This window comes from Orycteropus afer, unplaced genomic scaffold, assembly GCF_000298275.1.
Source record: "Orycteropus afer afer isolate SDZICR_OR568_19922 unplaced genomic scaffold, OryAfe1.0 scaffold00101, whole genome shotgun sequence".
Lineage (NCBI taxonomy): Eukaryota > Metazoa > Chordata > Mammalia > Tubulidentata > Orycteropodidae > Orycteropus > Orycteropus afer.
The window spans coordinates 1441359-1467707 of NW_006921688.1; the positions used below are offsets into that span (position 1 = coordinate 1441359).

At 36.7% G+C, this 26349-nt stretch overlaps 1 protein-coding gene across 1 annotated transcript in view; it reads left to right on the forward strand.

The window, feature by feature from the left end:
• The window catches only part of STXBP5 (syntaxin binding protein 5), a 268776-nt gene that overhangs the window by 84491 nt on the left and 157936 nt on the right, over positions 1 to 26349 (forward strand). The window contains exons 5-6 of the mRNA XM_007943195.2: positions 23146 to 23280; positions 24907 to 24970. Of these exons, the coding sequence (XP_007941386.1) occupies positions 23146 to 23280; positions 24907 to 24970 (199 nt within the window). The remainder of the gene's footprint in view (positions 1 to 23145; positions 23281 to 24906; positions 24971 to 26349) is intronic.

Sequence of the window (26349 nt, forward strand, 5' to 3'; positions counted from 1 at the left end):
ACCATGCAGAGTCCTCCATGCAGTCCCTGGCTAGCAGGGTGATTTTTTAGGTTAATTCTTAAGTCCTACCACCACAGGAATCTGCGAGAGTGCTGTCTCTTTAAATATCCAAAATAGTCAAGCCGCTTTTTAAACCTACAAAATGGTGGCACCTTCTGGACCGGCAAAAGTCCAGAGCTCAGCCCACCTTTCTCTTCACCTTCTGTTTGTTCCCCAGCCACTGTGCACAGTCCTCCGTGCAGTCCCTGGCTAGCAGGGTGATTTTTAGGTTAATTCTTAAGTCCTTCCATCACTCGGGAATCTCCAAGCTGTCTGTGCCGTCAGGATCGCTCAGGATCGCTGCCAGACTGCAGCTCCGTTTGTCTTCCTTTTTGGTATTTTCACACAAATTCTTCTGCTAGTTGGGGTTTAGTCCACTTCTATATCCTTCCCTTCAAGGCTTAGGGTTCCAGGATTACCTTCTGTGTCTGTGTTAATTGGTTTCCCTTTTCTTTGTTGAAGAGTTCTGTGCAGTCTTTCTGCCTAGTCCGCCATCGTGCCGGAATCCTCTCCTGACTTTCTGTATCCCGATCTAATGCCTGTTTTCTAGTATGCAATAGTATCTCCCTAAAATAGTTTGTACCATGCTCATTGTAATTGTTTGGTTTACTTGTCTTCTCAGTTAGAATGTAAACTCCATTTGTTTTGTGTTCACCATTTTAACAGCAGCAAGTCCCGGTGCCTGATATAGTTAATGCTGAAAAAAAGTTTGTTGAGTGATTCACAAGTCCTTGTTTGCTTTTGCAGAAACAGAATCCCTCATCTCTAGAAGGCGTGGCACTTGGTTACAGGGTAGATAGTTTCCAAAAGGGAGAGTCTTCAAAGAGAGAAAAACAGAGTAATTGTTCCAGACATAATTCTCTGTATAAACCTTTATTCTTCCCACTTTCAGATTCCAAACTCACTTGGTTGCCTAATTGTTCCTGGAGTCCCATTCGGTCCATAGTCCATATCAGAGCTTACTAATTTTTTTTTTTTTTTTTTTGTAAAGAGAGTAAGATGGGCGAATAAAGATCTCTGAGCTACCTCCAGAGCAATGGATCTCTTTTTGCTAATCCAGCATGCCTGGGAGATATAGCAGACGTCTATATAACAACTTGGCAGTAATTCTCAAGATGAGGATGTACTTTTTTTATTTTTTCCTTTTCTTGCTTTACTGTATCAGTGACAATTTCCAGAACGGTGGTAAATGGTATTGCTGATAGGAAGCCTTTTTTTCTTATTTCTGATTTTAATAATATTGCTTCTAAAATCTTAACTGGGAGCTCTGGTAGCATAGTGCCTAAGGCACTTGACTGCTAACCAGAAGACTGGCGGTTCAAACCCTCCAGCCACTTCTCAGAAGGAAGATGGGGCAATCTACTTCCGTAGTGATACTGCCTCGGAAACCCAAGGACTCTTGAGTCACTATGAGTCGGATGTGACTCGACAGCACATAAGAACAAAAACAGCAAAATTTTAACTAAGAACTCTGGTGGTAAAACGACTACTAAACAAAAGGTCGGTGGTTTGAACCCACCAGCTGCTCCATGGAAGACAGATGAGGCAGTCTGCTTCCATAAAGATTACAGCCTTGGAAAGCCAATGAGGATTGCTGTTGAGTTGGAATCGACTTGATAGCAGTGAGTTTGGTTTTTTAGAAGATTTTAACTGCTAAGTATAACATAGGATGTTAATTTAAGATAGTGCTTGAACAATTTCTCTCAGAAAGATCAGCACAAGGCTGGTCCCCATGAGGCAGAGGTTAAAGATGTCCCAAATGTCCAAACTACCATACCACTCCATCATTTTAGACATTAACTTCTCCTCCTCCTCCTCCCAGTAATTTCCCCAGTCTTAAGGTTCTGTATTTTGCTGTAATGCCTCACAGAACTCACAGACACCCAAGGGATCGTCTCACGTAGTAGTGGTGGAGGCTGGCAGGCTGGCGAGTCCCATGTACATGAGTGGGTCTGGAGGAGCCTCCCGATTCTCGGGGTTTGGTGAACCTCGATCAGCAGATCAGATGACAGCTGCTGCCCCAAATCCAGGGGTGAGATGAGGATGATCCAAGACACAAAACCGGAGCAAGAGGAGGGTAAATCTTCCCAGGAGATTCGTAGGTATACCCTCAAGGAAGCTAAGGGTGGTGATTTGAATTATACCCTCCAGCAAGGCAGGACTTAAGATACATTCCACCTGTGTTGCCCTAACAAAAATAACCTAAATCCTATCACAGAGCCGATTGCCAGTCATTATAGGGAAGGACTACTACCAGCTGCCCAGCCAAGTTGATACCTGACCTTAACTACCACACCACCCCAAACAGGCATGGATAATGGGATTTATAAAACATCACACAATGGAGGACAATGGCTAGAAGGGCCACATCAAGCAATTCACCACAGATAGGATCCTTTTTTTTTTAAGAGTGGTTATCAAGTATAGAAGTTAGATTTTGATTAAATGTCTTATTAGCATTTATTCAGATTCCAAAAACCAAATACGGTGCCATTGAGTTGACTCCGACTCACAGTGATCCCTCCTTGAGTTTCAGAGGCGGTATCTCTATGGATGTAGATTGCCCCAGTCTTCCTTCCAAGGCGGGTAATTTTTTTGCTTCTCCTTTTTCTGCTGATTTAATCAATGACATTAATAGATTACCTAATACTAAAGCATTCTTCCAAGCTCATGAAAGATTTTTATTAAAGTTGACAGCTCTTATTACATTATTAAATACAATTGCTAATATAGTCTTTGTGCTTTTTATTTCTCTTCATAAGTGAGGTGGGAATACAAGTTTTTTTCTATAATTGTCAATTTTGGTATCAGGATATACTGACTTTATATAACAAATTGGGTAACCTTTCCTTCTATCCTTTCACTCGCTTTTTCTTCTTTCTTTCTTATTGTTGTAGAACAGGTAGAGAATTGATAGAGGAATTATCTGTTTCCTGAAATTTTGAGAATATACTTAAACATTTTAGTACTGAAGCTTTTTTTTGTGCAGACTTCTTAAATATATTCAATTTTATACATGGTTATTGGTCCTTTAGATTTTTCTCTTCTTGAATAAATTTTATGATACAGAGTATTTTGGTATGATTAGAGACTAATATCTCATTGTATTTTTTGAGAACTCATATTCATTTTTATGCTAACAGTATTCCTTTCCCCATTTTATTTTACTTTATTTTATTAGTAGTAGACAATATGATTGTGAAGGAGCTTTGGTGGCATAGTGGATTAGGTACTTGACTGCTAACCAGAAGGTCAGAGGTTCAAACTCACCAACCACTCCACAGAAGGAAGACTGGGTGATCTACTTCTGTAAAGATTTGTAGCCTCGGAAACCCAGTGGGGGTTACTGTGAGTCGAAAACGACTCAATAGTAGTGAGTGTGGGTTTTTTTTTTTTTTTTTAAATACAATTGTCAGATCCAAAATGGCCAATACCAGTCCATTTCAGCTCATTCATGCCTGGGATATCAATCTTCACGTGTTCCATTTCATTTTGACAACTTCCTAGACTCATTCCTTGTACATTTCATGTTCCAGTTAAGAACAGATGTATGCAGCTGTTTCTTCTGCTTTTGAGCCTTGCCACATCAGTAAATGAAGGTCCAGAGAGCTTACACCATCCACATCATCAATGTTAACTCTACTTGAGGAGGCAGCTCTTCCCCAATGATAATTTGCAAATTGCTGCATCATACCGGAGTATTTATTTATTTATGGTTCTTTAATGTCTTTCAAGAAAGGTTAAAAATATTTTTAATTTAGGTTTGGCATATCTTTTGTTTTACTGCTGCTACATTTTTTAAAAAACAAGTCTATGAAAAATACCTTTTTTAACATTTATTTTTAACTATTGTTGGTGAGTAGATAAAGTGTTGTTTCTTTTTCATGTTGATTCTTTATCTGCCAACCTTGATAAACTTTTTCTTTTATATTTGTCTACTAAATTTTTTCACATACAATAGTGTCAATAATTTACACATAAAAAACGAACACCCAAGGGAATTGTGCAGACTGCAAAAAAAATCTGTATAATATGCACATTATTTGCATAAAATATGATAAATTTTTAATGGAAAACATCAGCTTTCCATTGCGCAATTATTTTGGGTTGTTGAGAGTCCTTTCTGAGGAGCTCTGGTAACATAGTGCCTAAGACACTAGACTGCTAACCAGAAGGCTGGCGGTTCAAACTCACCAGCCACTCCTCGGAGGGAAGGTTGGGCAATCTACTTCCATAGTGATACTACCTCAGAAACCCAAGGAGGGGTCGCTATGAGTTAGGTCCGATTCGACGGCACATGAAAACAACAATAACAGGTCCCTTCTGATTTTTGAGTTATGAACTAGGTGTATAAGCATTCCTTCTGGGCTGTGAATACTGAAGCAATGCATTACTGGCTGGTAAATTTTCTCCAATTAAAAATAGACCTAGGAAGATTACACCTCAGAACATCATATATTTGTTTACTGTGTTTTATTTATTTATTTATTTTTAAGTCATCTTGAAGCATTTTCTTTAACTATTTTGTATTTTAGGTGAAAGTTTAGATAGAAAATAAGATTCCCATTTAACAACTTTTATACAACTTGTTTTATGACATTGGTTAATTTTTACATGTGTTAGCATTTTTCTTTCTCATTATTTCTCTTTTTGGTTCTGTTTCCATTAATCTAACGTCCTTCCCCTCCTTAGCTTCTCATCTGTGTTTTAGGGTAAATGTTGATCATTTGGTTGTATATGGTAGATTAATTTAAGGGAGCACAATATTCATGGGGAATAATAAGACAATCTTATTACTTTGATGAAGGGAGACGACTGGGAGTGGCTTCAGTTCCATTTTTAATGGGTATCTTAGGGTGATGCTCTTGGGGATTCCTCTAGTGTTGTTCCAGTAAATCTGGCCTTTTTTAGAAATTTGAGTTTTGTTCTACGTTTTTCTCCCATTCTAACCAGAACCCTCTATTGTGTTCCTTGTCAGAAGGGTTGGTAGTGCTAGCTGGGCATAGTCTAGTTCTAGTCTCAAGCTAAAAGAAACTACAGACCTTGTGGGCCATTAGCCCTGTGGGCTAATTTTGTCCATGAATCTTTAATTTCATTCACACTCCTTTGCTCCAGATGGGAAGAGACCTTTAGTTATATCTTAGATGGCCACTTGCCATGTTTTAAGACCCCAGACACTTCTCACTAATCTAGGATATAGAACATCATCTGTATAAACTGCATTATGCCAGTTAACCTTGGTGGTCCCACCACTGTGGTCCTGAGTTTTCACACCCATGAGATGATTGTACCTTAGATTGTATCTTAGAATTATGTCTAAGAAGTTTCCTTAACCCTTATGTGCTGTATTATATATTGAAATATGTATGCAGTGCACATAACTATATATACACACATATGCCCACAGGTACACTTCTACATGCGTACTACTGTACTTTCATGGCCTTCATATACCCATATGTATGTATGTGTCTACCTAGGAGCTCTGGTGGTGTAGTGCCTAAGGCATTTGACTGCTAACCAGAAGGCTTGTGGTTCAAACCCACCAGCCACTTCTCAGAAGGAAGACTGAGCAATCTACTCCTGTAGAGATACCACCTAGGAAACCCAAGGAGAGGTTGCTTTGAGTTGGAACTGACTGGACAGCAGTGAGTTTTTGGTTACCAGTGTAATCACTCGTATATTTCATTGGTTGTTGTTGCAAAATTATCTGTTAAGAGTATTTCCTGAAATTGCCCTTTATTCTTACATACTTTCTAACACCTTCCTTTACACTAGACAAGTTGTGCAGATGTTACCCATTCGGAGTATTGCCTTTCCCATCACCAAAAATAACAGATGTCTTCTATCTACAGAGTGGTTCTCTCTCCTTCCCCCTTCTATTCCCTGATAACCATCAAAGTATGTTATTTTCTCTGTGTTAAATTATTCTTGATTTTTTTTTTACAAAAAATGGTACCTTTTGTCATTTTTTGGTTCACTTATTTCACTCAGCATAATGTTCCCCAGATTTATCCATGTTATAAGATATTTTGTGGACTCCTCATTATTTGTTTTAGTTGCCTAGTATTTGATTGTGTGTATGTACCTCAATTTCTTTATCATTTCATCTGTTGAAGAGCACTTAGGTTATTTCTTTTGTTTTGTTATCATGAATAAATTCTGCAGTGAACTTAGGTGTGCATATGTCTTTTCGTGTTCCTGCTTTTCTTTCTCTAGGATACATACTTATAAGTGGGATTGCTAGATCATAAGGTATTTCTGTTTCTAGCTTTTGAGGAAGCATCCTATTGTTTTCCATGGTGGTTGGGGCATTTTGCATTCCCACTAGCAATGTAAAAGAGTTACAACCTTGCCAGTATTTTTTATTTTCTGATCATTGCCATTTTCGCAGAGGTGAGATGATAACTCATTGTGGTTTTGATTGGCATCTCTCTAGTGACTAATACTAAGGTTGGGCAATCTACTTCCATAGTGATACCACCTCAGAAACCCAAGGAGAGGTTGCTATGAGTAACATCCGACTCGATGGCATACAACAACAGTAACTAATAATCTCAAGCATTTTTTTTAGCAATTTGTTAGCCATCTGAATGTCCTGTTTGGTGAAGTCTCTGTTCATATCCTTTGCCCATTTTTTGATTGGATTGTTTGTCTTTTTGTTGAGGTGTTGAAGTTTTCTATTTATTTTAGAGATTAGACCCTTATTTAGATGTATCTTTGCTGAGAATTTTTTCCCAGTCTGTAGGGTTCTTTTTTTCTCTTTATAGTCTTTTGATGAACGTATGTCTTTAATTTTTAAGAGTTGCCAGTTGCCTAACTTTTCTTATGTCACATGTGCATTTTTGGTTTTGTTTGATACTGTATTTATGCCGAATAGCGGCTCCCCTAGTTTTGACCCATGTTTTCTTCCAAGAATTTTATGGTCTTAGTGTTACCAGTTAGATCTCCGAGTTGTTTTGAGTTAGTTTTTGTGTATGACATGAAATATGGATACTAATTCATTTTTCTACATATGGATATTGAGTTTTACCAGCACTATTTGTTAAAGAAACTGTTTCTTCCCCACTGGATGGACTTTGACCTTTTGTCAAAGATCAACTGCCCATAGATTGATGGCTTTTCTTCTGAGTTTTCAGTTGTGTTCTATTGGTCTTTGTGTCTGTCCTTGTACCAGTGCCAGGGTATTTTGGTTATTATGGCTGTATAGTTATTAGTATGGCTGTATAGTAAGTTTTTAGATTGGGAAATGAGAGGCTTCCTACTTTGTTCTTCTTCAGTATTGCTTTAGGTACTTGGGGTCTCTTTGCTTTCCATATAAAGTTGGAGATTAAAGGATGTTGTGGGGATTTGGCTCAGGATTACATTATATCTGTAGATCGCTTTTGATAATACTAACATTTTCTTAATTCATGCACATGAACTGTTTTTCCATTTATGTAGATCTTTGTTAGTTTCTTGTGGTAGAGTTTCCTTTGTGTAAGTCTTTTCCGTCCCTTACTCAAACTCACTGCCGTCAAGTCAGATCCAGCTCATAGTGACCCCTCCTTGGGTTTCCGAGGCAGTATCACTACGGAAGTAGATTGCCCAGTCTTCCTTCCAAGTAGCATCTAGTGGGTTAGAACCGCCAGCCTTTTGGTTAGCAGTCAGATGCCTTAGGCATTACGGCACCAGAGCTCCTTTACGTCCCTAGTTAAGGTTATTCCTAGGTATTTTATCCTTTTGGGGATTATTGTAAATAGTATTGATTCTTGATTTCCTTTTCAGAGCCATCCCTGTTAGTGTGGAGGAACTCAAATGAAGTTTGTATGTTGATTTTTTACCCTGACACTTTGCTAAATCCTTCTACTAATTCCAGTAAAGTTCAGAGTTGGTTCTCTGTCCAAAAGACTTCCTTAATATTTCTTTTACGCTTGGTCTCGTTTTTACAAATTCCCATTGTTTTGGTTTATCTGGGAATATCCTGTAATTACCTTCTTACTTGAAAGACTGTTTTGCTGGATATATGCTTCTTGGCTGGAAATTCTTTTCTTTCTTGGTTTTATATATGCCATGCAGTCTTCTTCTTGCCTTCATAGTTCTCTGCCGAGAAATCAGTACAGTCTTAATGGTGCCCTTAATTAAGTGATTTTTTTTTTTTTTTTGGCAAGCTGCTCCCTGAATTCTTTCTTTGTTTTGGTAAGTTTGATTATAGTATGTCTTGGTGACTTTCTTTTGGGGTCTATCCTGTATGGGGTTTGTTGAGCTTAGAGTGAAATATTAGGGACATTTTCTGTCAAATCTCCCTCAAAAATTCTCTGTGTGCTCCCCCTCCACCTTCTCCTCTTCTGGAATTCCAATTATGTGTAAATTTTCCCTGTTGATAGTGTCCCACATAACTCTTAAGGTGTCTTTATTTTTCTTCATTCTTTTTAGATTGTTCCTCAAACAGATTAGTGTCAAGGGATTTGTCCTCTATTTCACTGATTGTTTCTTGTTTCAGTTCTGTTTCTATGCCCTTCAGTTATCTGTTTCTGATATTTTATTGTTAATCTTCTTGATTTATAGTTGTTTTGTATGGTCTAATTGTCTGTATTTATTTTGTCATTTTGTTCTTGTGTTGAATTCTTCTAGGGTTTAACCTGTGTTTTCCTTGACCTCTTTGAGCATTCTGTGTATCAGTCTTTTGAATTCCTTATCAGAAAGTTCTGTTCCCATTTCTTCCTCAGGAACATTTTCTGCTCCTTTATTTTGGTCATTATTTTACTCATCTTATCCTTTGCTTCATGTAATTTGTTATTTTCTGTGTCTCTGAGACAGTAAGGTGTTATTTATTGAATGTATGTTTGTTTTGTCCTGATATTTTGTTTTGTTTTGATATATCAAAATGGGCTGTATGTGCCTTGCTGATAGCTTCTCTGATGGCACAAGGGTGTTCACCACCTGCCTTTAGATGGACAGGATTGTGGCCAGCAGATAAGCCCATATTGCTGTTCACTGGGAATGTGAGACAGCTAAGACAGCTAAAAGTGGGTGGGGCAGGTATTTGCTGCTGGCTGTTGGCTGACTCGACGGCAAATAACAACAACAACAATTGTGAGTCTAGCAGTGTTGGAGTAGTCACAGCCCCTTGCCATGTGGATAGGGTGGCGAGTTTGGGGAAAGGTTGGGCAACAGGAGCTCTAGAGCACCATCTCTCGGCAGATGGGCAGGGATGTGAGGGTGGATGGAGCTGGATGGGAAGGAAAATGAGGAGAGGTTTGTACTGTGTTCCTTGGCAATTGCAGCTGGGGGTGTTGGGGGTGGTTCATGCCTCTAATCACCAGGCTGTTTTGAAGAGAGGGAGTGTGCTCCTCTGGTTGATGGCTGAGGATGACTGGGCACTTCCTGTTGGTTGCAGCCAGCAATCAGGACCTGGCCCTGATGAAGTACAAGATGATGGGGGCTTCTGTAGTCCAGTTAGGCGAGGGACCTCCTGTTGACACTCTGCAGATGTATTACTCCATGTGCCACCCACCCCATTGTTCATGGATCATCACTGATGGGTAGCACTGTCTCTGTGTCCTGGCTCCTTTCCTGGCTCCATTTCAGCTCCATGGATGCCAGGATCCCTGGAGTTCTAGCCCATCTTCCTATACTTTCCCTCCTTAGATCTGGTTCATGTCCTGCTCATGTTGCTTCACTCTGGAAATGTCAACACAGTTTCTCTGTCTTCTGTTGGGAATTCTATATAGTTACCTTTTGTACTGCTCACCTAGGATCACTGCTGGCTTTCTGTCAAGATGGCCTTGCTGCATCAGGTCCGCTGCCAGGGTATCTCTCCTCATTTGCTGTTTTCAGTGAGTTTCTTCTCCTACTTGGTGTTTGATCTAATTCTTTTTTTTTTTTTTTTTTAGGATTTGGGTGAAGATTTACAGAGTAAATTCACTTTTCATACAGCAGTTCACATATACTTTGTCTCATGTCATTGACCAAAATTTACAATGCAGCAGCTCCCCTCCCACTTCCTCCCCATAGTTACCTCCTCCCAGTGTCCATCCCTTCATACTCTTCTGCACCCTTGATCTAATTCTTTATCTTTCACTTGATGCTCAGGGTTCCAGAATTGTCTTCTGTATCTGTTTCACTTAATTTCTTGGCTCTTTGCTATGGAGGGATGGCAAGATATGTCTGACCAAGCCACCATTCTGGCTCTTCCCTCTGATAGCTCTTAATTCCTACCCTTTGACATTTCTATGAAGATAATAATTTGATTTAGATTGGATTTTTTAAGGTGCAAATTTGACTGCTTATAAGCAACATACCTAAATCACTTCATCACTGAAATGTTAAAAATTGTGGTTTTATTTAGGACAGATAAAAATGGAAAAAATGAGATGCATATACTCACTGCAGAGAAAGAATTCAAGGCCAAAATATTGAACCAGGCAAAGAATGTTATTTTATCTTACTAAATTATACAATTAATAATGTGGATGTAACTGAATAATAAGGAATACTTATTGTAGGGAAGATACTAACAAATTTAAAATAAATATACATCCCTGAAAAGGAGCTGAAAATACATTTCAGATCTTCAGAATGATCAAGGAGGGTGCATTTTATCTATTACAGAGAAAATTAGAACAATAAGACATTATAAAACAAAAATAGATCTATACATGCCATGCATGGGGACTCTGAACAGCAATCTGTTAGTGAGTTTGAAATGAAAAATGTAGTCATTGAGATAAACTACTAGATTTGATAAACACTAGATCATACAAAATTGGACAGAGAATTGGTAAACTGGTAGCTAGTTTTGAGGGATACAGTTTGAGTGCACCATATAAAATAAAAATGAAAAATATGAAAAGAAAATGAAATTTCTAGGAATAGAGAATAGGTGGAATGTTTGAAAGATAGTATATGAAGAATTAGTGACTGAGAATTTACCAAAACTTAAGAAATATTTAATGTGAAAGTCTGTTGTATGTACATAATAACAAAATAAAACACACACACCTAAACTCCACATATTAATAAGAAATTAAACTGATAGATTCCATTAACATAATAGATGTTGAAAAGCAGTGTATTTCCAAAATGTTGTTTGAAAGTATTTTATGTTTAGCTAATTTTTCAGTACTGAGGGTGGAATAAAGAACACTTTTAGACATACAAATAATAAGAATTTGTCACCTGCAGTTGCTTGCTCAAAGAACTACTAAAGACTAAAAAGAAAAGTGAATTCAGAGGAGAAAAGTTGGATGCAAGAGGCAGTGCTGAACAAAGAAATCAGTTACATCCAGTTGACTTGACTATAAAACCTGGTAACTAATCTTTTGTGATTAAAAGATGATAAAATTAACATTTTGTCTTATAAACATAACACAGAAGATGGGTTGGGGCATATGCCTGAGATAATGAAAAATGTTAGAAGTAATGTCAAACTTGATAGAAAATTATGAAGTTAAATATGTGTCTTAAAAGTATAAGGGTAACCATTTAAAGGATAGAAAATATATGGCATTAAAACTGTTAGAGAAGTGTCATTGAATTGTACGTATAGAAACTTGAATTTGGGAATATTTTGTTGTGTGTATTTCAGCACAATTAAAAAATAATTAAAGAAGGGAAAAAGAGATAATTTAATCTATAGAGGTCAGGAAAAGAGATAAAATGATAGAAATAAAAAGGATGGTTAAACAAGATGGTAGAAATAAACTCAAGTATATCAGTACTGGAAATAGTGGTAAATGGATTAAGTTAACAAACTAAAGTTTTGAGATATCCAGAGTGGATTTAAAGCAACTAAACAAATAATGCTTTTTATAAGAGAGACACTATTAAATCGTTTATAAGAGATATCTAAAGTATAGTGACAGAGTTTGAAACAAAATGAAAAGAGAAAAAAATGTACACATCATGACAATAAAAATTATAGTACTCCAAAAAATGGCAAAAGCAAAAAAACATTAAGATCTATATTCACAAAATGTTAAAACTTTATTTAAGGAATAGTAGAAGACCTAAACAAGGAAGGAATACTAGAGTTTTAAAGTTGGTCAATTTTCCTCAAATTGATCTATAAACTTGGTGCTATTCCAATCAAAATTTCATAAGGGTTGTTCATGGGGCTCAGTAAACTGATCCTAAGACTCATATTGAAATAAAGAAAGGCCCAGAATAGCCAAGACAATTTTTAAGAAGAAAAATGATAAGACTTCTTTCATTAGATTTCAAGAATTATTTTAAAAGCTATAGAAATTAAAATGATAATAGTCATTACTAGAGAAGAGAGCAGTGGTGGTGCATGGTAGAAATCTTGCCTTCTGTCTTGTAGACCTGAGTTCAGTTTGTAGCCAGTGCACGTGATAGGCAGCCACTACTTGTCTTAACAGTGGAGCTTTGTGTGTTGCTATGATGCTGAACAGATTTAGCAGAGCTTCCACACTAAGATAGACTAGGAAGTGGGCCTGGAAATGTCCATCTGAAAATTAGCCAGTGAAAACCCTGTGGAGCAAAACAGTTGTTCTATTGTACGTGGGATCACCATGAGTTAGGGACTGACTTCATAACCAGCTAACAGCAAAACAATTACAAAAATAAGACAAATGGACTGAAAACACACAGATACATGGATAGTTATAAATGGACTGAAAACACACAAAAACACGGATAGAGATATACACACACACGTGGATATATATATGTGTGTATATGTGTTTTATATATACACATACACAGACACACAGACTTGATATATGACAGAGGTGATACTGCAATAGAAAAGGATGCACCGACTAAAGGGTTGTGTAACAACCCTTACTTAAATGGGGGAAAAAGTGGTCCCTACCTCATAACATATATAAATTGCAAATGAGCTAAAAACCTAAATGCAAAATAACCGTAGAAAAACTAAGTAAACTTGGAAGAAAATTACATAAGGGGTATCTGACACCTTTGTGAGGAGTTGCTTAAGCAAGGTACACAAATCACATGCTACATAGGAAAGGAGATATAATTTCATATTAAAATTGTACAGTTCTGTACAACAAATTTCTCATAAAGTTAAAAGACAAACCCCATCTATCAGGTCCTGATGGATAGAAAAATATGATTCAAAATTATGTGTGTATTTTATGGACATAAAGGAAAAACAAAGAAGGGTTATGTTCCCAATGTTGGTACGTCTTGTGAAAGAGTATATTTTTGGGAGAGGGAAGACAAGCATATAATTGAAATAAAACTGACAGAAATCATTTAAGATAATGAGGTTATATAAATGCTGTAATAGGATCATATTTGAGTGTATGTGTGTCCATAGACATTTTTAATAATAAATAATCTATAGACTGAAAGATATTTGCAGTGTACCTACTAAAAGTACAATAAAAGAATCTAATATAAAAATAGAGAAATGAGGATGCATTTCACAGAAAAGTACAGCTATCAGTTGCCGATGATTACCAGGTCACTTTTTCATAGCCTTCATTGTGTAAAAAGACCCTGGCATCTTCATTTCCCTAGGAAAGATAATTTAAAATAGAATGTTAAGAAATCATCTGTACAAGGAGCAGCTGTTATTCATTATTTCTGTAGTTGATGTATTCTGTTTTCCTGTTTGACATCTACTATTTGAGCTGTTGGTATTTAGTGTTTTGGTAGTTAGTGATGCTGTTGTATTAAGGTCTGATTTTACAAGAATGGTTAATAGCAAGATTTATTTGGACATATTGCCAAAACTTTAAAAATATTTTACAAAAAATTGAGATGTAATTAAAGAATATAGTAAATCAATACAAATGTAAAACAACTTTCAAATACCTCTGAAGCTTATTTGGGAAGCATTTACATTGTGTTTCTGGGTTGATAGGGAAGATTTTTCTAAAATAGCTGTAATAGTTATCAAAAAGTGAGTACTTTTTGGTCAACTGGAAGTAGAAAGGAAATCCCTTGAGCTGGTTTGTAAATTGCTCTCAACTGACTCTGCTATATTTTTATATTTGTCATGTAAACTTAAGTTTCTCATTTAATGAAAAGACTGTATAGGGTGCAAGTAATTTAAGATGTGTACATAATAATACCTGTGTCTTTCTTATTTCCTTGAACATTAATTCATTTGGCAAAACTTGATTAAGTTTCTGTTCTCAAATACTGCAAATACTGTGATAAATTCTGGAGAGAAATAGAAGTTATAATTGATTAAGATAAAATGGTAAGCTGCAATACAATGGAAACATTATGTAAAATGAATGTAATGGAATTTTCTATATGGAATTTCAAAAATTTGCCAGAACAAAGAATGTGTCAGCTTGTTTTGGGAATTTTAGTTAAAAGTGTTTGTATAGAACCCTTACAGACAGACTTGCAGGGTTAGTAGGGATTTGCTGTGTTGACAGAGGGCAGAGGAATTTTCTGTTACATTCAGAGGCATAAAGTCATGAAGCAGTGTCATGTGTTAGGGCACTGTGTCTATTCAGACTTGACTGGGTATGTAGGTCAAAGTGGGTAAGTTTTGAAAAGTAGAAAGGTTGTAGCTCATGGAAGTCCTTCTATACGATTATAAGAAAGTTAGATTCTCATCCCTTTTCAACTTTAACACATTAAATGAATAACATTGTCCTAATAAGACATAGGGAGCTCTGGTGGCATAGTGCCTAAAGCATTTGACTGCTAACCAGAAGGCTGGCAGTTCAAACCCACCAGCCACTCCTCGGAAAGAAGGTTGGGCAATCTACGTCCGTAGTGATACTGCCTTGGAAACCCAAGGAGGGGTCGCTATGAGTCAGATCTGACTTGACGGCAGTGGGTTTGGTTTGGGTTTGAAATAAGACACAATATAAATGAGTACTTTTTGGTCACTATAGGCTGTCTGTCCTATATGGAGCCCTGGGGACACAGTGGTTAAGTGCAAAAAGTCTTCCCTAGAATCTACCAGCCACTCCATGGGAGAATGGTAGGACAGTCTGCTTCCACAAAGATTTTTGACCTTTGGAAACCCAATAAAGCTGTTCCATTCTGCCCTATAGGGCTGGTATGAGTTGGAATGGACTCTGTGGCAGTGTTTTCTTCTTTTTTTTTTCTTACACAGTTTGTCGTATAGATAAGTTTCAGATTTGGTGCATTTATTTCCTTGTTATATTAGTCAAGGTTCAATGTAGGAACAGAAACTACTTGGATATTGTAAGCATAAAAGGATTAATACAGGCATGTAACTGTTCAAAAACTATTTGGGAGGGTGTAGACCTAGTGAACTAGCACCATAGCTATAGCCGTGAGTACGGAACTGCTGCTGCTTTTTACTCTTTCTGCCACTGCAACTATCCCCCACCCCTTGAAGCTCATGATTAGATCTGGAATGCTGTGTCTGGTCCCCACTGCTTTCCTAAGTGCTGTTTACCACCCAGGCCTCCATGAATGAATGTCCATGCCAGCAGAAACAGCATCTTACTTCTGCTTCACAAATCACAAGCACATCTGATTAGTAGGAACTTAATCTCGTATAGAATCCTAGTTGTAGGAGAGTAGCTTCCCACATCTCTGGTACAGGAAAGTATATAGGAGAATACAGAATGGATGTTGAGTACCAGTTGTCCAAATGAAGCACTCTTTATATTTCTACCTCCCTTTTCCAAATATATGTATCACAAAATATCACTATATATTGCCTAAGAAGCATTATGATAGAAGGTAGGAAGCCATTAGGGTTTTAAAAATAAGATAATGATGTGATTGCACTTGACTTTAAAAATGTAACTCTTATTGTTGGAATATATTTGACAATATGATAATGGTTTAAATTAGGCCCAGCCTTTGAGAATGGGTGGGGGGAGGGTTAAGTCAAGAACTCTATTGATAGTTTGTTAATTAACATAATAAATTCACTCATTTCCTATAGTTAATTTGCACATTTAACAAATATTCATTGAGCACTTACTAGGTGTAAAGTACTATGATGTTTGCTGGGAACTTAAAAGTGATGACACGTTTTCTGTCATGTTGAACTATAATGAAATGGTGACAAGCCATGTAGGTGAGTGTATTGGTTCATAGTCTTTGTATGGATTAAATTCTAAAATTATAATCACCTTTATATTGTATTTATGTATTTGTTTATGGATTATTAATTTCAACATAGAAAGCTGTATATGTTCTTCTGTCAGAGAATGTTGATAATTGTAAAATCCTCCAAATTTGATGCTTGTTGACTACCTAACATTTGACAAGTTACTTCTAGGCTAAATAGGTAATAGGATTTACACATTATCCCATAACGCATAATATACATTTTTTAAATCCCTTAAGAAAATAAGTATGCCAAACATAAAATCAGGTATGGGGATTTAGAATGTAACTCTTATTCCATGACATGCTGAGAGAATTCAGCTTTGTAGCTATATATTTCTAATACCTCTGTTTCAGTCAAACACTTCTCTCTTGGATCAATTTACTCATTTTAGGACACCTTTTCTGGCACACCTTAATATGCCATGCTAAATATCAAACTGTATAACTTCATTAATTCATTTTTACCAGCTTTGGCAGTCTAAAATTGATCAAACATGGAAACAAGATGAATTGACAGTTATTAGTGATTGGAATATGAGAGCTGGAAATAAAGAAGGATCCAAACCAATCTAAATCCACTCCCATCGAGTCAATTCCAACTGATAGTGACATTGTAGGATAGAATAGAACTGCCCCATAGGAGTTCCGGTAGCATAGTACCTATGGTACTTGTCTGCTAACGAGAAGGCTGGGGGTTCAAACTCACCAGCCACTCCTCGGAAGAAAGGTTGGACAATCTACTACCATAGTGATACTGCCTCAGAAACCCAAGGAAGGGTTGCTATGAGTTGGGTCCAACTCTATGGCACATAACAACAACAGCAGCATAGGGTTTCCAAGGCTGTAAATCTTTATGGAAATGGACTGCCTCATTTTTGTCCCACACAGCAGCTGGTGGGTTTGAATCACTGACCATTTCGTTAGCAGCTGAATGTTTCAGCCATTACACCACCAGTGTGCCTTTCAGCCTGATAAAGGCTTCCTGTAAGTTAAAGCTAACATCGTACTTATTCATGAAAGTCTAAATACTTTCTTCCTAAGATTAAGAAGGAGAGCTCTGGTGGCATAGTACCTAAAGCATTTGACTGCTAACCAGAAGGCTGGCGGTTCAAACCAGCCACTCCTCAGAGGGAAGGTTGGACAATCTACTTCCATAGAGATACTGCCTTGGAAACCCAAGGAGGGGTCGCTATGAGTCGAATCGACTTGATGGCATTGAGTTTGTTTGTTTGTTTGTTTTAAGATAAAGCATCTACTCTCACTGTTTATGTTTAACATTGTTGTCTTAGTTACTTAGTGCTCTTGTCACATGAAATACTTTTTTTTTCAACAACATAAATGGCACCTATAACATGAACCTCACTGGATAGAATATACAGGAATCAAATCTATTACATACGTGGCAAGAGATGATGGGAAGCTCAATATCATGAATCAGAACAAAGCCAGGCAGGGGCTGACTGTGGGACAGACCATCAATTGCTTAAAGTGGATGTTGGAAGAGACTGTGAAACTTACTCTTGAATGTAGAGTAGCTAAAGGGAATGGAAGAAGTGATGAAGGAGAAGACCTGAATGGAAAATTTCAAAGGGTAGCTCAAAAAGACAAAGTAAAGTATTATAATGAAATGTGCGTAGATTGAGAGTTAGAAAACCAAAAGGGAGTAATGTGCTCAGCATTTCTCAAGCTAAAAAAAAAACTAAAGAAAAAATGCAAACCTTGAGTAGTAACATTGAAGGATTTTATGGGCAAAATATTGAACAATGTAGGAAGCATCAAAAGAAGATGAAATGAATATGCAGAATTACTGTACCAAAAAGAATTGGTTGACATTCAACCATTTCAGGAGGTAGCATATGATTAAGAGTCAATGATATTGAAAGAATTCTATGCTGTACTCTGGTATTGTAGAAAAAACAAGGCCCCAGAAATCAGTGGTATACCAGATGAGGTATTTCGACAAACATATGCAGTGTTTGCATATGCACTCATTCCTCTATACCAAGAAATTTGGAAGCAATCCATGTTGTTGTTGTTGTTGTTGTTAAGTGCCGTCAAGTCAGACCCAACTCATAGCGACCCCTCCTTGGGTTTCCGAGGTGGTATCACGACAGAAGTAGATTGCCCAACCTTCCTTCTGTGGAGTGGTTGGTAGGTTTGAACCGCCAGCCTTCTGGTTAGCAGTCAAGTGCCTTATGCAACTATGCTACCAGAGCTCCTGATCCATATTTGTGCTCATTCCAAAGAAAGATGGTCCAACAAAACGCTGAAATTCAAACCATGTTATTCATATTACTGTGTTCTGGTTACCTAGTGCAACTCTGACAGGAATATATACCACAAATGGGAGGGCTTGAACAAACAGAAGTTTTTTCTCTTACAGTTTGGGAGGCTAGAAGTCCCAGTTCAAAGTGCCAGGCTCTAGGGCATGTGTGAAAGCCCCTCTGCCTTAGCTCTTGTTCCCAGCCCACTGAAGCTAGAGGCATCTCTTCACCCAGGCAGTTACTGGCTGCTGAGGCTAACAAGCCCAAGGTTGACAAATAAAATGGCACAGTCCCTATGTTACCAAACCACACAACAGGCCTTTGATTCAAGTCCATTGTAAGTCCCAAGGTCAGCAGAGCATGGCACACTACTGAACAATGACATGGCACATGCAGGATCCAAGTGTGCCGTAAGCTAGAAACCATCTCCAAAGCTACTTATATACGGGAAGCAGACCACATACCCAAAGCAGCTACTTAACTGCTTGTGGTAGGTCCCACCATGGAGCTGATTGCCTATCTCATCGTGGGGAATAACTACCACCAGCTGCCCAGCCACTCAGCCAGGCCCAACCAAGTTGACAAACAACTTTTAACTGCCACAGCATGCAAGTAAAATTTTACTGAAGATAGTTCAAAAATAGTTGCAGTACTACATTGGCAGGGAACTGTAGACATTCAAACTGAAATTAGAAGAGGACATAAATGAGGAATGTCGTTGCAGGGAGTTCCAGAAGGATGTTTACCTGTGTTTTATTGATTAAGCAAAGACATTCAACTGTAAGTATCATAGCAAATTATAGATAGCATTGCAAAGAGTGGGAATTCCAGAACACTTAATTGTGCTTCTGGGAAACTTGTGCATAGACCAAGAGACAGTCACTCAAATAGAGCAAAGAGATATTGTGTGGTTTAAAATCAGGAAAAAATGTGCATCAGGGTTGTTGTATTCTTTCACAGGGATACTTACTCAATGTATATACTGAGCTGTGTACAAATACTTACTTTGTCTATATGCTGAGGAAGTAGTCGAAGAAGCTGAACTCAAGATTGGAAGAAGACTCCTTAACAACCTCTGATATGCAGTTAACACAACCTTGTTTGCTGAAAGTGAATAGAACTTGAAACACTTATTGATGAAGACCAAAGACTGTAGCCTTCAATATGGATTGCACCTCACAGCTGGACCAGTAAGCAACATCATGATAAACATAGGAAAGATTGAGGTTGTCAAGGATTTCATTTTACTTGGATGCACAATCAACACCCACGGAAGCGACAGTCAAGAGATTAAACAACATATTGGGCAAATCTGCTGCAAAAGACCTCTTTAAGTGGTAAAGAGCAGCGACATCACTTTGAAGACTAAGGTGTTTCTAACCCAAGCCATGGTATTTTTAATCACTTCATATACCTGTGAAAGGACATTGAATAAGGAAGACTGAAGAAGAGTTGGTGCCTTTGAATTGTGGTGTTGGCGAAGAATACTGAAAATGCTATGGACTGCCAGTAGAATGAACAAATCTGTCCTGGAAGAAGTGCAGCCGGAATGCTCTTTGGAAGCGAGAATGGCTAGACTTCATCTCACCTATTTCTGTCAAGCTGTCAGAAGGAACCATTCCCTAGAGAAGTGTATCATGCTTGGTAGAGGGTCAGTGAAAAAGGGGAACACCCTCAGTGAGATGGGTTGGCACAGTTGCTGTAACAGTGGACTTAGGCATAGCGAGGATTATGAGGATGGCACAGGAAGACTGAACAGTATTTCGTTTTGTTGTACATAGGGGCACTATGAACTGAAAACAGCTAGAGCTAACAGCAACAACATAACCTAATGAGTGCCAGACCTGGGATTTGAATGCAGGTAATCACTCCAGCGCTTATGCTTACATTTTAAACAGACACACAATCTGTTTTCATTTTTCCTAAATCCACAAATTTCTAGAAATAGACATTTTTAAAACAGCTTTATTGAGGTATAATATATAATAAATTGTACATACTGAAAGTGTACCACTTGATAAATTTAGAAACATATATATATATATATATATATAAAACCATCACCACAGTCAAAATACAAAATAATGAACTTACCCACCACCTCAAATAGTTTCCTTATGGTTATTCCTCCCTACTTGTTTCTTCTTCCTGACCCCCTAACTCCAGGCAACTATTCTCCTTTTTTTCACTATAGATTAGTGTACATTTTCTAAAATTGTATATTTATATCTTGTTTTTTGTTTAACTCTTTCACTCAGTTGTGAGATTCACAATATTGTTGTATCTATTTGTGGTTCTTTCCTTTGTATTTCTAGTGTTTCATTATAAGTATATACCACGGTTTGTTCATCTGTTCACTTGTTGATAAACGTTTGGGTTGTTTCAATTTTTAACTATAACAAAGATGTTAAGAACATCCATTTACATGTCTTATATAGGTTAATATTTTCCTTACTTTCCAGTAAATACCAGTATGCTATGTGAGCAATATAATCACCACTCAGTAAATATATATGAAATATGTCAGATGTTTGATTGACTTGATGACAACAAATTAAATTATATATCTAAGTATACATCATACATAATATATACACACACAGCATTATAAATACATATATTAATGTATTTATAAAATGTAACACAAGTTTAATTAAACAGTCATTTCTTTTAGGGCAACATACTACCTTTTTTTTACTGAAGATATTAGCAACCAAAAAAGATAAGGGAATTTTCATTCTTTACTCTGAAATCTAATGAGCTGAGGTACAAAATGTCTGAATTTTTTTGGAACAATAAGACAAGCTTATGTATGTGTGTGTAAATTATTATAATTCAAGGAAGACCTCTTATGTCATTAGGGCATAGGAGGAGATAGTTCAGATATACTTCAGAAACATTGGTACAGAGAGTCTGCTCTTCAACAAGTTTGCAAATTAATGAGGAAGATAGTCCCTAACTATAAGACAAGGTAAGCCTGATAGGGACACAAAAGTATTGGGATATCAGTCTGACTAAGAGGTGGTGTTTGAACTAAATCTTGAATAGAAGAATAATAGGGGAGGTAGGAGCACTTTGCCTGGAAAGAACAGTAACCATAGGTACTGAAATAGATTAGTGTGCTTACTCAAAAACAACAAACAAAACAAAAAAAGCAACAACTCACTGCCACTGAATCGATTCCAACTCATAGAGACCCCCATTGGTTTCTGAGGCTATAAATCTTATGGAAGTAGATTGCCGCAACTTCTTTCATGGAGAGGCAGGTTGCTGACCTTCTGGTTAGTGGCCAGACAGATGCCTTATCTGCTGTGCCATCAGACCTCCTTTTAGTGTGTTTAGTGACTTCTAATAAATGAAGTAGTTTCCAGTCATCATGTAGTCACTGGAATCATAGTTTGTGGCTTAAAATTTGAATGTATGATGTGTCCAAGGTTACACAATTAGTGAGTGACATAGCCAGATTTTAAACATATTCTAACTTTAAGACTTGTCTTGTTTCCATCAGGCCATGCTGTTTACTGTGGTGGTGGTGGAAGGTGCCATTGAGTCAGCTCTGACTCATAATGACCTGGTGCACAACAGAACGAAACACTGCTCAGTCCTGCGCCATCCTTACAGTCCTTGCTGTTCTTGAGCCCATCTTGCAACCACTGTGTCATTCTGTCTCTTTGAAGGTCTTCCCCTTTTCTATTGGCATTCTACCAAGCATACATCTTCCTCCGGGGAATGGTCCCTTCAGACTAAATAGCCAAAGTAAGTGAGAATTTGGCCATTCTCACTTCTAAGGAGCATCTGGCTGCACTTCTTCCAGGACAGATTTGTTTTTTCTTCTGGTGGTCCGTGGTATTTTCAGTATTCTTCACCAACACCACAATTCCAAGCCACAACTCTTCCTTCTTTATTGTCCACCTTTCACATACACATGGTATTGAAAATACCATGGTTTGAGTTAGGCGCACCTGAGTTTTCAAAGTGACATCTTTGTTCATTAACACATTAAAGAGGTCTTTTGCAGCAGATTTGTCCAGTGCAGTATGGCATATGATTTCTGGACTGCTGCTTCCATGTGTGCTGATTGTGGATCCAAGTAAAATGAAATCTCTGTCAGCCTCAATCTTACCTTCATTTATCATGATGTTACTTATTGGTCCAGTTGTGAGGAATTTTGTTTTCTTTATGTTGAAGTGTAATCCATTATGAAGACTGAACCTTTTGATCTTCATCAGTAAGGGCTTCAAGTCATCTTCACTTTTCAGCAAGCAAGGTTGTATCATCTGCATATCACAGGTTGTTAATGAGTATTCCTCTAATCCTGATGCCACATTTGTCTGTATATAGTTCATCTTCTCTGATTATTTGCTCAGCATACAGATTGAATAAGTATGGTGGAAGGATACAGCCTTGATGCACATCCTTCCTGATTTTAAACCATGCAGTATCCCCTTGTTCTGTTGAAATGACAGCCTCTTGGCGTATGTACAAGTTTCTCATGAACATAGTGAAGTGTTCTAGAATTCTTATTCTTTGCAATGTTATCTTTAATTTGCTATGATCCACTTAGTTGAATACCTTTGCCTAGTCATTAAAACACAGGTAAACATATTTCTGGTATTTTCTATTTACTTTAAGCCCCTATTTTTTTTACTTATAAGTTAAGAAAGTATAATTAAACATTAATCACAATAAGTAGGTAAATCTGATGGATGTATATAATTTTTCTTAAGTTACATGACTGACCTTCTAATACATTTAATAAAATTTGATAGGCATTTTTCTAATTTCGTTTTGGATTTATTTTGTCTTTCAGGGTAACCTTTTGCCATCTACCTTTCCAGAGTAAGTGGCTGTATGTGGGCACTGAACGAGGTAATATACATATTGTCAATGTGGAGTCCTTCACCCTCTCAGGCTACGTCATTATGTGGAATAAAGCCATTGAACTGTGAGTTTAAGCACATATTCTGTCTCTGAAAATATCAGTTTCTTATATGATAATATGTGATATAATTATATATGATAGGTACTCAGTAACAACTGAAATAAAATATGTGTCTGATATTCATGTTATTAAATACAGATTTATGATTCTCATTTAACCGTTGTCCTATTGGCAGTTTGTGAATTTAAAAGCTACACACACACACATATATATATATATATATGTATATACATATATATATATAAAAACATATGCATACATTAATATATGTATAAACTAGAACACAAGTTTAATGAAACAGTCATTCATCTTACTTGATGCAAAACACTTCATCTTGTCTGTTCATTTATCTTGCAGTTATTTTTCTTTCAATGCTGGTCATGGCCTACTAAACTGGTCTCATGATTCACTAATGGTTACCACTAGTAGTTGAGTAATGCTGAGCCAACCACTGCTTGATATGATTTAATAACACACGAGACTGGCGCAGGACCGGGCGGTGTTTGGTTCTGTTGTACATAGGGTTGCTGTGAGTAGGAGCCGACTCAAAAGCACCTAACAACAACAAGATAGTGTAAATGTGTGCTAAAGTGAACATATTGCAGAATTTGCTTAAAGGTTAGTTTTACTTACTTTTGACATAAAGATGTTAACATCTTTTAACATTCATTTGTTAACATTAGCAAAAACTGGGTTGAACTATAGGATGCTAAGAATCTTTAGTGTAAACTTTTTACTTGGTCTTAAAAATATTTGTATCTTACTCATTCTTTAAGTTTGTTTTTATATTATTCAGATATAAAAATCTAAGCTTAATGATCCTTTTTCAGTGTTTGAGCATATCTCTCTTTACATGAAGATAAGTTTATGGCATGTCTCCTAAGTAAGGTATTGGTGCAACTACAATAGTGTTAAAAGCCTGATTTTTCTGATTCTGTTGAGGATATTATTACCATACAGTCAGTCCATTCTTAGTGTGAATTTCATGATCTGTTCTTTGAATTGATCATAGTGTCTAATGGGTTAGCCTGATTCAGGTAACTTTACAGGTTTACAGATGGCCCTCAGGACACAGAGTGGTCTCTGAGCCGTACAAGTTTAAGAATAAGCATATGCTTATTCCTACTGTAGAAGCATCAATTTAGCCATATTATCTGTAGGGCTTATTTTTCTCAGAGGAAGTATAGGTGGGAGTACTTCTGTAAATTGTTTATAATAGAATAGGATTTTTGCCATTTCTGATAAGAGCTATGGAACTAGATGTCATGCCCATTGGAGGCTAGAATTGAGTAAAATACCAATATTTTAGATATTACTTCATTTGAAAATATTGACTCTGAATTCTACCATAAGAACAGATTTTCTGTGCTAAAAATTTGAATCAAATACTCTTTCCTATACAGAAAGTGTTTTCAGTTGTCTATTTTGTTGGCTTGCATCAACAAGAGAGTCACCTTTTCCTCCTGTCGCTATTTTGATACAAATTTTGACCTATACTTGATCACTTACTGAATATTTTCATCTTTTGTTAATATTTTTTTCTTTTTCTTCATTTATTCTTATTGTAATGAATATATTGTTACACTGACATTTTTGAGAAGAACGTCTTCTACATTTTTTGTTTTTTAGGTCATCTAAATCTCATCCTGGACCTGTTGTCCATATAAGTGATAATCCAATGGATGAAGGAAAGGTAGACTTTTTATTATTTTAAAAATGTAAACTATTCTGTGACCACATTTAATCTGCACAAGAGAGACTGCTAAAAAATAGTATCTATCTTTTATACCCAATGGCTTATACATTATAAAGAGCAAGTGTAAGAGAATCATTTAAATTTTATAGAAACAAAACAACTAAAACCTAAGTAAAATTAAATAACTAAAATTAAAAGTTATTTATATTTGACTTATTCAGGATATTGTCCCTGCTTTTCCGTTAATCCTAACCAATCTGGTTTTTATGATGCTTATCACATAATGCTTCATGTTAATGTCTTCCTATCTCTTTTCCTCTAAATTTTTTCTCATAAATAGCTCAAGTTAATAATGTAGAGTTTTTTTAAATATCTTTTACTGAATACAGTATTTTGAACCATCTTGTGCTAATTACATTTACTTTTTAATACTTTGAAACCAGTTTCATACAGTCAGTGTCTAGCCATTGTTAACTTATGTGGAGTTCCTGAGTGGTGTAAACAGTTAAGCACTCAGTATTAACAAAAAGGTCAGCGGTTTGAATCCACCTCAAAACGCCTCAGAAAAAAGGACTGGTGATCTACTTCCAAAAGGTCATAGCCATTGAAAACCCAGTGGTGTACTGTTCTACTCTGAAACTCAGGAGGTTGTCATGGGTCAGCATCGACAACAACAAGGGTTTTGTTGTTGTTATTTTTGTTGTTAACTTAGGTTAGTTGATAAAATTGAAAAACAAATTTTCTTCTCTATAAATCTGTTACCTAATTCAAGCCAGTCTTTCAGGAAATTCAGCTTAATAATGTTTTTATATTTATAAATCATATTAAAGTAAATACTGGGAATTCCTAATCACTGTTAGAAATTCTTTAAGTGAAACTTTCAGATTTCTTTCCTTAACTGGTGGGAGATGACTTGCCTGTACCTTGTTTCATATTGTTCTTTTAGTTTGCTGCTGGGAAAACAAAAGCATAACTGGACTGCTGGAGTTAACACACAATATTAGAATTGTATGTTTTGAAAGAAACTTTATATGAAACAGGTGAAGTGACTGTAACCTGTATCCTCACTTACTTTTTTGCTTATGAAAGATACTTGTGTAAAATCCAAACCTTTTGATGGGAGGCATGGTGGGATAATGAAAACTTCCCTTCCATCTTGATACTGCCTGATAGTGTGTTGAACTAGGAAAGTTTATTAACTCTAAAGCATATACAAATGTTAACTTTTGTCAGTATTTTATTATAATATATTAATAAAGGAGGTGAACAGTTCATGATTTCAAAATGGTACTGTTTTCCTTTTCAGAAAATGAGTTTCATGATGTATGTTGAGTCCTTAATTGTTAAAGGCATATAAATTTGAAGTATTCTTACTT